Consider the following 12,416-nt stretch of genomic DNA (forward strand, 5'->3'; position numbering starts at 1 on the left):
TCAGCCTTGCAGCACCCAAAGCACCAAAATGAGAGCTGGACTTTTTACCACGGCCTGTAATTCTAAGACAAGGGGGAATGGCTTCACCCTGAAAAAGTACAGGTTTAAATGAGATGTCAGGAAGAAATTCTTCATTACTGTGAGATGCTGGAACAGGTTGCTCAGAGAATTTCTCTACTTCTTTGTGTGTTCAAGCCATGAGATTGCTGATGTGCCAGCACAACTCATACTGGCCTTGTCTGCCTGAGCAGAAAGAAACCAGACTGCAGACTTGTAGAATTTGCAGTGTCTGGGAACTGCATTGCTTGCAGTGCTGTGAGAAGTGTCTTGCAACACTTTTCTCTGTAGATTTTCCAGTGAGTATCAGGGAACTTCCAATTTGTGCAAAGTGCTACATTAAAAAAAAATTAAACTAATGGGATATTACTGTACTCCATACCTTTTAATTCTAAATGCACAGTGAAAGGTCTGTTTTGATACATGTAATCTGTGAAAAATATCTACTCAAATGCAGTATTCAGATTATTTAGTAGTGTTTAATATTATAATACACAGATCACTTGGAAGATAATGCAATATAAGAAGCAGTTTTGTATAATAATATATAACAGAACTGTAGCCAACAGGATAGAAAAAGAAATTGAAGTTTTAAATGAGGGATGGTCTAAACATACAAAGAAAATCTTCCCAATAAACAGTCTTTTGTCAATTGTCTATACTGTTTATGCTTTAAATAAATTAATAATAAGTCAAACATGGAGCAAAGTGTGAGCTGCATTATGAATCTGAATAAAACAATGTCAAGCAGAAGAAAATGAAGTTAGTGTGACATTCTGCCTCCTGCAGCATTCCTACATTCCTAGATCTGCATCCAGCTCACAATGTTTGTAATGAGGATGGAAAAGAGCCATGGACCTGGTGGATTGGATGGATGACCTCAAGCACAATAACTCTCCACAAAAGCAACATCTCCTTCAATTGTGAGCTACAATTGATTCTAAGAGGGCCAAAACTGTTGTGTAACAGATGCTCTAAGTGGTATGGATGTTGAAGCAAAGGTCACTCACAGTTTCCTTCCAGTGAGCCAGACGCAAAGTCCACTGATGCCAACATGTCACAGGAGAGCTTTCACAACATGCCTCTGTATATTTCCATTAATTAATCAACCTTATGCAGCTGAGTTTCACAGCCAATAACTGTTAGATGTATCCAATTATTCTAATACAATTGCTCAGAGCCCTTTGTTTTTACAGGCAGTGCTGACTGCAGCTTTTCATTGCTCAGGCTGTGGCCTCATCTCTCCCCTGCTCCCTCCACAGCCCCTGGTGCTGCATTCATATTTCCACCAAGGCTGCAGGTCAGTGGTGGCACAAATGGGAGCTTCAAAAGCTTCTCCTCTGCCAAGCCCTTTGGGTTTGCACACCTGTTGCCAGTCCAGTGCTGCCCATGGGAGCAAACTGGACCTGGGATGAGGTTCTCAGTGGGATTTTTGGCAGCACAGCCTCTGGTCTTGTCTATTTGGTCACTGGAAGATAACCCTTTCTGATGCTTGAAAATTCACACAAAAGCAAGTGGATAAAAATGTTTATGAAACTTGTAGGTTTTCTTCTAACTAAGAAGCATGAGATGTAATCTGTTTTGTCTGTCATGCTTTATTAGCTGTAAGTTTTGTGCAATTCAATATTCACATTTGACAGTCTTCAACTGAGTCCATATTTATGTAGAGGCCAGTCATGAGCAATTTTAAAAGCATAGTGCATAAAATTAGAAAATACATCAAAGTCACAGAAAAAAATCCAAACTGTAACACGTTTTCACTTTTTGACATTTTTTCTTCTAAATTTCCTCCTAAATGCTATTTCAAGAGAACTTAGACATTGACATTAATGCAAATTTTCTTTTAATAGGGAAATTATTTTTCACTGTTTTCATAGCAGATTATACAGCCTCTGGAAAAGGAAAGCAAAGTATGTTTCAGATGAAATAAACTGCACTGTCTGTGTGCACAGCAATACAAGATATTTACATTCTATACAGATGGCTGAATGCATACATACATTACTTTACAAAGCAATAAATAATATTCATAGGAGGTATCAATTTTTTACACATTTTATGAAATATGTACAATCTTGTAATTTGTAACTAAGCTTTTGCACATATGCACTTGGAAACTGAAATGAAGGGAGCTGTGTTTTCTGCTGTCCTCAGAGTGTGCTGCTGATAAAGCTGTGGCTTCTCATCCTGCTGTTCTGATTTTTATAAAAAGCAAATACTGCGTGGTCTCTTTAAGATATTTTTAAGTGCATATCATGGTAATGGATTGCCACCTTCCTGAATCGATTCCTGGCTTGTTCTAGATTGCCAGAAACTGGTCTTGAATGCACATTCAGAATGATTGGAAGTGCTCTATGATTTTTCCTCCAGGAACAAACAACCGAACTTGAAATGCCCCCCTGGAGTTTAGTGCTCACCACTCCCTCAAAAGGCTCCACTTCTTGGAAAGAGGTGAGTTCTGCCTGGACATTGCTAACTGCTGAGTGAGGGCACAAAATTAGAGTGTTTTTCAACCTAGACTCTGTCCCTCAGATGATACTGTGCAGTTTGCCTCTTCCCTGAAATGCAATACTACACTTATAGGGAGAAACACCCCCACTTTTCCCAAGTTTTGTTTTGGTCATCAAAAAATTGTTTTTTCCTACAGATTGTCCCTTTCATGGCACATATGAGTGTGTATCAGATCAAGGACCAGTTCCCTTGCTCTTTGCCTTCAGCCTCTGGCATAGATAGAAGAAGTGTAAATACTGTAGGCATGAGATTGGCTTGAGAACTTTCTGGATTTGCTATTACCTTCTTCTGCATGAATCTATGGCAATAAGACATTTTTATTCTGACTATTCCTCCCTATTCAGTGATACATGAGTAACCACATGGCACAGGGGAGACAGGCCATAAATTAGACTTCTGGTCTAGCAGAGCTTGAGCAAGTTGTCTCAAGTGGTCCCACAGGGTCCCTGTGGCCACTGGGAGTGTTTTCACAGCCAATTCCCCTTATCATGCTAGTGGGGAGTTTGACAACCCCAGAGGGACAAATGAGCAAAGTCCTGAACCACTATCTGAAGAGGTCTCCTGTATGCCTCATTAAGGTGACTTGTGGGGAGTAAAAGACTCATTCTCCTTGTTAAACCGGAGAGTCAACCTAAGGTGACATGAGATGATGGTGACAGGGCAGCAGCTGGTAAGAATAGAATAATAGGCCATCAGGTACATCCTTCTGCTGGCCAGCAGGGAGACAGGGCTGGACAGAGAAACTCAGATCAGTGTGCTGGGTCTTAGCTGGACAGGCATCAGCCATTTAAAAGTTAGGCATTCAGCCCATGTGGTCAGCTAGAGTTGGTCTGGGAGATGGGAGATGGGGCCTGGGTCTCATGCAAAGGGTGCTGTCCAAAACAGGGGGTACAGTGTGTACTGGATGTGCCTGTCCATCTCCATGGACTGGTGAGGATGTGCCTGTCCATCTCCATGGATTGGTGAGGATGTGCCTGTCCATCTCCATGGACTGGTGAGGACAAGATGGATGCTCAACAAGGCTGAGTGCCCGCTTTTATCAGTGCTGTAGGCAGGAGAGTGGCACCCCACACCTTTGGAACTATGCTGAACTTTGTTGCTGACCTCCAGGGCCAGTGAGCCACCCACTTCTACCTGCTTTGATTTGGGTTTAGGCAATCATACAACACACATAGAAACATCGCCTTTAAAAAAAAAATCCTTTAACCCTTTGAAACGTTTTGGACAAGAAGACTTGCTCAATGGACAGGTGTTATAGTCTTCCTTCTGTACCTCAGTGCAGAGCCTGGTGTCAAATCCACTCCCACTAAAGCCCAGCTGCCGAGGGATGTTGGTGTGGATAATACACTGACTCTGCAGCTGGAAGTGCTGACACAAAGCCCAGATCCATCACATCAAAGCAACACACTGGGTGGACCTGACTTGCCTGGAAAACACAGAGTAGTCATTACAAAGAGATGTTCAGCGTAAGGCAGGCATTTTGCCAGTAAGTGTAATTAATTTACATTAAGATTGATTCAATCTTTTATTTCAAAAGAATTCTAGGATTGATTCTCTTTAATTCATATCCACTTACAGTGAAACAGTCAGGCTAATCACAGAAATCATTTGAAGTAGCTATTTCCATAAACAAGAAATTAGGCACTTATAAAATGACTTTTAGATGTGATTTTAATATAAAATGAGACATAGTCTTCATTGATAATCTTAGCATTAAGCAGAATGTTATTCAGTCTCTATTCTTTAAAGATTTTACAATTGCTGTGCTCAATTATTAGGAAGTAATAAAGACATAATATTAATCCATCTGGCCAGCAGTGAGGGACTTCCCAAGGAGGGACTCTTTCCAAAGGGAACTCTTTCATCCCTTTTGTGGCATGACCTGCACAGCTGCCCTATCTGTGTGAGGACTCATGGGTTAAGTGTGAATCCTCATGAAATTGGTGAATCCACCAATTTCAAGGTGCTGAGCCTTTCAAGGTGGCCTGAACAATTAACAATTAAACTTCAGCCTTCCTAGGGGAGCCATTACAATGGAGAAATAAGTTACGGGAGATCTGCAGCCTGGGCCCAAGCAGCAGCACCTGGGGTGCCTGATGCATGATTTGGAGATGTGTAGTGCCTCTTCTTCCAGGGGTGCAGCTGCCTACAGCCCCAGCTGCAGTGGGATGGCAGCAATGGAACCCTGCCAGCCCTTCTGGGAGGAGAGAGGGGTCAGGGCAAGGTATCTGACCAAAGGGAGTGTGTGAGCACCAGGCTGGCCCAGGCTGCTGGCTCTGTCTGCAGAGGTGCGTGTGAGATGTACAACCCCTGCAAGAAACACCCTGTGCCAGAAGACCCAAGACAGTATCACATATAAAGATTATGTCATTAAAAAAATACAATGAAGTGAGGGTAGCACAAATATTTCAGTAAGGGGCAGAAAACTCTCAGGTTTGAACAATGCCATCTAAATATTTCCTTGCATCTTCAGACTGCTGCCATGTTTGTCTTGGAAAGGGCAATATCAGTAATCCCTAATGATTTATGGTGAGTGACAGAGGCCCATCACCTGCTGTGGTTTCCTTGGATGGAGAGGATAAGCTACCCTGTTATCATGGCCCAGCACTAACAATGAGCAGTTAGCATTCAGGGGATTGCTTACTATTCAGATAAGCAGCACTGAGCTTCTTGCCTTTAAAGAAGGCTGAAAGATAGGGATTTTTCCCCAACTGAATACGCACAGATAGTTTTCTGCTGTAAAAAAATTGTTTTGTCAGGAAAATGAGGAAGAAGGTATATTATTTCTGCCAAACCATGCATAAAAGTATAATCTTTCTGGGGTTTAACTACAACATTCATTCCACATAAATCAAGCTAATTGGGAGAATCAGGATTACACATATCAGTAACAGGCTTCCTGCTTTCTTGTTAGGTGAATGTCTTGTTAGAGATGCTTTGAATTTTTGTTTGTTATTTAAAACAAAGAAAAACTCATTACCTTTTGTATTTTTGGTGGATTTTGAAAAATAACTATTTGAGTTCAACAAATATTTTCATAAATAAATCTTTGTGTTTAAAACTTAAACTCTTTCTTTTCACCATTTCTTGCCATCTTGATATTTTTTCACCATCTGATACTTTTTCTTGTTTGCACCTATTGTTGCCATGCAGCAGAATTATACACCTTTTATTTTTCATATTTACACATATTCTAAAAGGCGACATTTGGAAATACTGCAAGAAAAATTCCTCTTGCAGACAGAGGTGAGGAATATGAATTGTTTATCTGGTGTCAGTATTAGCAAGTTTCTATAATTTTTGGTCCTTTGTGGTGATTTTTCAAACCTACAATAAATAGTTTTAGAGCCAAATTGCTCAGAAGAATCTTAAAATAAAGCAAGAACAGCTGAAAGCTGTGATTTACTCGGCATCTTCATCTCCCACCAGGTTCAGGAAAGGAATTCAGGAATTTCAGAAAAAATTTAATTCCTAATGAAGAACAATTTTTTATCCTATTTAATTCCTCCTCAGCAAGCAGGGACATAACTCAATGTAAGCATGAACATAACTCAAGGTAGAATCAAGAAATAGTTTGGTTTGGGAGGAACCATAAAGACCATCTAGTTCCAGCCCCTGTCTCAAAGGTCTGGACACCCTCCACTAGACCAGGTTGCTCAGAGCCCCATCCAGCCTGGCCCTGAACTCTTCCAGGAATGGGGTATTCACAACTTCTCTGGACATCCTCTTCCAGTGCCTCACCACCCTCACAGTAAATGATTTCTTCTGTAAGTGTAAACCTAAATTTCCCCTCTTTCAGCCTGAACCCATTGCTCCCTGTCCTGTCACTACAGTTCCTGATGGAGAGTGCCTCTCCAGCTTCACTGCAGTCCCCCTTCAGGTACTGGATAAATCCCTGTTTAATGTCAGTTTTGCATTTCACACCACTTCAGCAAATGGCAGCCATGTATTCTTTTAGTGCCTCTCTGCCTGGTAGCACTTGTGACCCAGGAGGAAAGCAGAGCTGCACTGTGGGAACAGCAACAGTGCCCTGCTGTGCCACTCACACAGCCTGACCCACACTGCCACCCTGCACCTTGAAATGGCACAACTGCCATGTGTCACACAGGACAGGCCAGACTGACCCAAAGGGCTGCCTGGTTCAAAGGGAATTTCACCTTTCCACTTTATTCCTCAGTCTCCCAGGAGCCAGGCATTCCAGGGCCACTGAAACATAGCATTCCTCAAAAGCCATGGCCTGAGTCACTACTACAGTGCTTCCAGTGGTGATGGAGGGAGCTGGAAGCAGGGTGGGAGCCACCCCAGGGTCACAGCCAGGGACTGCACAGCCTCCCAGGACTGGGCAGTACCTGAGGGCACAGGGCTGGAGCTGCCTGCCAGGATTTTATCTTGGGCACAGGTTTTCTTGGGATATGCTTGGGCACAGGTTTTATCTTTGGCACTTTGAAAATTTACCAAACAAACAAAACGCTGCAGACAACGCTCCAGGTTCAAAGAATCAGCACTGCAGCTGTGCCAGCAAACACTGGGAGAGCCCTAGATAAGGGATCAGGCTGCTGCAACAGTGTAAAGTACATCGTGTTTTTGAAACCAAGGTAATGAGACAAGGAGTGAGAAACACACATACAAAATGCAGCTACAAATATTTCAGTTACATACTGGCATATTTCAGAAAACTTTCTTGAATCTTCCTTCCTTCCCTGATCTCACCTGCTGCATTGATATTTTTCATTATTTTAATATGAGGATGAAATAGAAATAATTCCAACCTCAGGTTTGCTCTTTCAATGGTTTTAAAAAATGAGTGCAAGTTTGTGAAATGTGTTTCAAAATACTTTTTGCAAGGAACTTTTTTCAATATTTTTTTTTCACAGACCCATCGGATTGTCTTAAAAGATATTGAACAGGGAGTCAGGGATCTGAATAAAATGAAGAATGTTAATGAAAATTGACATCTCATTTGAAAAGACTTGATCTAATTTTCTAAATATTAAAACAACTTGTATGTATCTTAGATTCTGATGAAAAGATTGCATTTTGCATGGAGCCCCCCCTAAATTTAAGCCTATCAGATGCAAAAACAAAGTTAAAAGGAATCATGGAATGACAGAATCATTAAGGTTGGAAAGACCTCTATTGTCACTGAGTTCAACCAGCAGCGCCAAGTCCATCACTAAACAGTAGTGAGCAACTTAAGCAGGAGTGAGGCTGAGACACATGTGGACAACCTGCAGCTGCATTTCTGGAAAGCACTTTTCAGACCAGAGCCATAACCTTTTTCTGTTCTTGGAGGAGTCACTAGCTCGGGTTTGAAGCATATAATCAATAGCACTTATTTAAATCTACAGTGCTAAATCTTCATAGCTCTCCTGTGTTCAAAACAATGCCTTTCTCAGAGAGGCAGGCTATTTGATTCAGCATAGCCCTAAGGGAGTTATAACTGTGCTCTTTTCCCCATATTTATGATTTTCTCATTTTTATGATTCATGATTTATGATTTTAGTCCCTTCCCTCAGAAAAAAAAAAATCAGAAACTTTTGAAGTCTCTTGTAGATCAACAGTAATCTCTTGTTTGTTACCAAACAGGAGATACATTGTGTAGCTGTTGAAGTATCTAATTCCTGGTGTGTTTGCTGTTGAAGTATGTAATTCCTGCTTCCCTCTGATTAAATTCTTACAAGGCTAAAGAAAATATTTAATAAAATTACCTTACACCAGATAATTTTTTCTCATTTTGAAATGTCATACACAGCTCGGAATTCAACCAAACTCTCTGAAATGGTTGCAGACCAAGCTTCTGGTACTGTATGTGGCTTTGTAGTAAAGATTAGGGAAAGCACTGAAAATTTTAGTAAGGGAGGACCTCAGATAGCTCAGTAAATTGAAATTAACATCATAGTGATACAGTCAGCCGAGCAAGGGCATTGACTCATGTGTAAAATAACCCTGTCCCATTGGTTTTCAGCCTGCCTGGGATGTGGGAGCACTGATGACTGCAGCAGGGGGTGACACACAGGTGGCAGTGCCCAGGGCTGGGGTGAGCGGGGCAGTGTCACCCTTGGCAGCACAGTGGTGAGGCCCCATCCTCAGCTCACGTACCTGCGTGTCCAGCCTCATCCAGAGCACAAAAGAGAAAATGAGGGGAAGTTTTCAGGACTCTGCCTTTGCCATCAGAGCCTGTTTGAGTCCTTGGAGACAGCAGATCCCACCAGCATCCCAAAGCAGCTGCAGACACAGGCTGAGAGCTTTTACACTGCACACATGACTTTTTCTACAAATACAGAGCAAACCCAGGTAAAGTTTTACCAGCGTTAATGTATCTTTTGGTGTGGTAATGAAAAGGATCATCATCAAAGAGGATAAGGACCATTAAAAACCCAATATTCTGCTACAGTGATTGGTTTATGGCCTCATTTGGCAGCAGTTTTATTTATCAGGTGTGCAGTTTCACTGAATGTCTTATAACCCAGGCGCTTCAGGAGTTTATTATCTGCAGGACACTGTGCTCCTGTTCCAGAATAGATGATATTTGGAGCAGGAGTTTTTCTGGGGTAAACTTTACACATCTGTTTCCCCAATCTGTCAGCCAGTTTTGGCACTCTGTCTCCACACATTTCTGTGAAGATAGTAGGAAAAAATGTAGGCTGGAGATCACACCTTGCATTGCTGATAGCTTTTGCTGAAAAACTAGTGTTCTACAAAGTACTACTACATGAAAAATAGCTGTACATCAATTTCTGCTATTGCCTGTCCTTAGTTAAACCCAACTCAAATTTTGTGGTACCACTTAGGTGATGCAACTTTCACTATCTCACACCTTTGAAGACAGGAAGAACAAAACAGTAATGCTTGGAAATTGCCCTGTTGTCTCTTCCACAACACAGCAAAAGCTCACACAGTTGAAAGCTGTAAACATATTCCAACTCACATTTATTCACGTTACTGCTTTCACATTGACATGGTGCAAGATACTGCTCATTTCAGATGGGGCCACAGACATGCCCCAGTAAACTCTTGATATCTTTTAGACCATGAATTAACACTGTACTCAGGACATTAATAAATACTTGAAAAGTCCATACATGACCTATGTGGAACTCATTTGTAAAAGTATTTACCTTATTTAAATGGATTTATTTCTATGTCAAAATACATTGTACCATGAAGTGATGGATGCAACTGTTCTGACAAATTGTGTGCACCTGATATGGTCTTTATCACTGCTGCTAGTCTGCATAAGTTTGAGATTGAGCAGGAAATGATGAAGATTCTGCAGAGCCAAAAAAGATTTGATCTTAAGGTGCTCATTTTGCTCATTGAAAGCACAGCAGCCCTTCCCAAGGAGATCCTGTGAGCTGGTGCTCAACGATCTGATGCTCTGGCGATGCCTCGGTCCAGGGTGAAATGCTGGATGCTTCAACCTCAGCCCAAGATTAAATGCTGATTGCTTCAAGCTCCTCTGAGCTCTCTGAGCACCCCACACCTCCCTGCATGTGCGTGTGCATGCGTTTGTGCGCTTCTCACCACGCCACGGAGCAAAGTCCAGCAGCCACTCTCATCAATTCATGTCCCTGCCTGTGCCCTTTAGACACAGCCCTCGTGGCAGATGTGGTTGCCATTGATGAGGCTGAAGGTGGCCAGGGAGTGGTTGGTGCTCTTGAGGGAGGTCATGCGCGTGGTGCTCCTGGCCATGCTGTGCGAGCGGATGAGCAGGCGAGCCCTGCAGCACAGCAGCTGGTTGTTGAACTGCTTCCGGAAGCTCTTGCTCAGCAAGTACAGAGCAAAGGGGTTGACACAAGAGTTAGTGAAGGCCAGGATCCGAGCACAGATGCTGGCAATGAAATGCAGCACTGAGGTGTCCACCTCAGAGTAGTGGTAGGAGCGGTACAAGTAGATGATGTGGGTGGGCAGCCAGCAGAAGGCGAAGAGGCACACGAAGACCAGCACGGTCTTGGCCAGGCGCTTACGGGACTCAATCTGGACAAAGAAAGAGAAACACAGATTAGCTGCTGTTCCTAGCTCAGACCAGGGCCTGGCTATTTCTGCCAGTGCTGCAGCTTTCCAGCTAACATATGGCACATGGCACATCCAGAGCAGGGATGTGGACTGCAGGTGAACACAGTCAAGAAATCTGGACTGCAGGTGAACACAGTCAAAAATTCTCCTTGTCCCTCCTCAACCCCCTTCCCTTATAAACAAATAATTCTGAGAATTTATTACATGAGAAGTAGTCTTTCTTTTCCTTTCTGTTTAGAAATAAAATTTCCAGCGGCTTGTCACTTTGCAAAATCCCAGCTCTGGCAAGAAAAGTGTGGACAATCTGCATTAGTTATCCACACATAATATATACAATCATATGTAATTTTAATAAATTACCTTATTATTATTGCTATTATTATAATTAATAATCATGTAGGAGTCTGGGATATTTCACAGAGCTCACAGGCAGGACATTCTGCCATGGGGCCATGTGGTGTATGTACACAAAAGTGCTGTCAACAGCTCACAGCCCTTTAAGACCAAGTTCAGCACTCAGAGTCTGAAGCAGATGGAGAAACAAAAAGAGGATATTCTGTACTTGCAGGAACACCAAGGCAGCAGCAAGGTGGACCCTTCAGCTGAAAGCACTGGAGCCACCAGGAGAGAGCTACAGGTGGTGAATAGATGGATGACCTCTAGGCAGAATCTGAGCTTTGTCAGGGAAAGGTGCTTTCACAAAACCAGCTAGCACGCAGTGTAACCTTCATGCAGACCAGCCACACTTGTTTTACTTTTTGATTCTACAGGCTTGGAATCAACCCAAAGGTATTGCTCAACTGAGGGTAGCTGAGGTAAACCATACCTTGTCTTTTGCCTACAAGTGCTGTACATTAAGATAACAAAGCCACTGAAAAACACATCTCTCTTCCTTATGAATGCAAAAGCCATGAAGGAGTTGCTCAAAATGAGAGGACAGAGCTGCCCAGAAAAACCTTCTAAAATGCATCACTCCTTGGGAGAGGTAATGCCACCAGAGTTTGCAGGATTGGGAAATGTAGGACTGCTGATTTTTTAGGGCTCCCTAATGTTCTCCTGTGTGGTAATCCCACTAACACTCCCCGGCACTCCTAGAAAATTAGCTGCATCCCACTTCTTGTACTTAAGTAGGATGTAAATGGCCTGCAACTGCCCCTAGCCTCAGCCCTGCTGCCCTTGCTCCTGCCCCAGTGTGGCCACAGCGCCTGGCCAGGCTCCCAGGACACTGCCCCATCCTCACTCTGCTTCCAAGCTCCACAGGTAAATCAGAAACCGCGTTTTACACAGGCTGATCTATTCTCAGGACAGCTGCAAGCAGGAAACAAGCAGGAGAGACACTGCAAGCCCATTTGGACTTTATTTCATGCCCCTTTAATGGCACAGACTAAAAAATCAGCCATTGAGTTCAGGAAGGACTGACATGCACCAGATGATAACATCTCCAGCGAGCAGGCTGAAAATTAAATCCTTTGAGAAAGGGCTCTCCTTGGCTAAACCATATATTCTTTTAAAATGTATTCTTAATTTGATATAGGGCTATTGAGGCCACATCTGCACTATAAAGAAAGGAAGCAATGCAATAAAGAAATCGATACCAGTTATCTCAGATGGAGACGTATAGCACTTGAATGCACTGCAGGACGGGAATGATGGACGGAGGATGCTAGACCAGCCTGGCCTTTTGCTTTCTTTAGAGCTCTCTCCCCAAAAACAAAGGGGAAAGGGCTGCTTGTACTGCTCACTTTATTGCCACTAATCAAAACAGCCATCGAATCAGCAGAGAAATGGCCTGTGGGGGAAAAGATTTATGCACATTCAGAAGGGAAAAAGGA

The 12,416-nt window shown here is 42.7% G+C and overlaps 1 protein-coding gene across 1 annotated transcript in view; it reads right to left on the bottom strand.

The window, feature by feature from the left end:
- Window positions 1-702: 702 nt before the first annotated feature.
- Window positions 703-12,416, bottom strand: part of GRPR (gastrin releasing peptide receptor) — a 29,689-nt gene continuing 17,975 nt past the window's right edge. Inside the window, exon 3 of the mRNA XM_005484319.4 lies at window positions 703-10,545. Coding sequence (XP_005484376.1) covers window positions 10,153-10,545 — 393 coding nt within the window. The 3' untranslated portion in view covers window positions 703-10,152. The remainder of the gene's footprint in view (window positions 10,546-12,416) is intronic.

This window comes from Zonotrichia albicollis, chromosome 2, assembly GCF_047830755.1.
Source record: "Zonotrichia albicollis isolate bZonAlb1 chromosome 2, bZonAlb1.hap1, whole genome shotgun sequence".
Classification (NCBI taxonomy): Eukaryota; Metazoa; Chordata; class Aves; order Passeriformes; family Passerellidae; genus Zonotrichia; species Zonotrichia albicollis.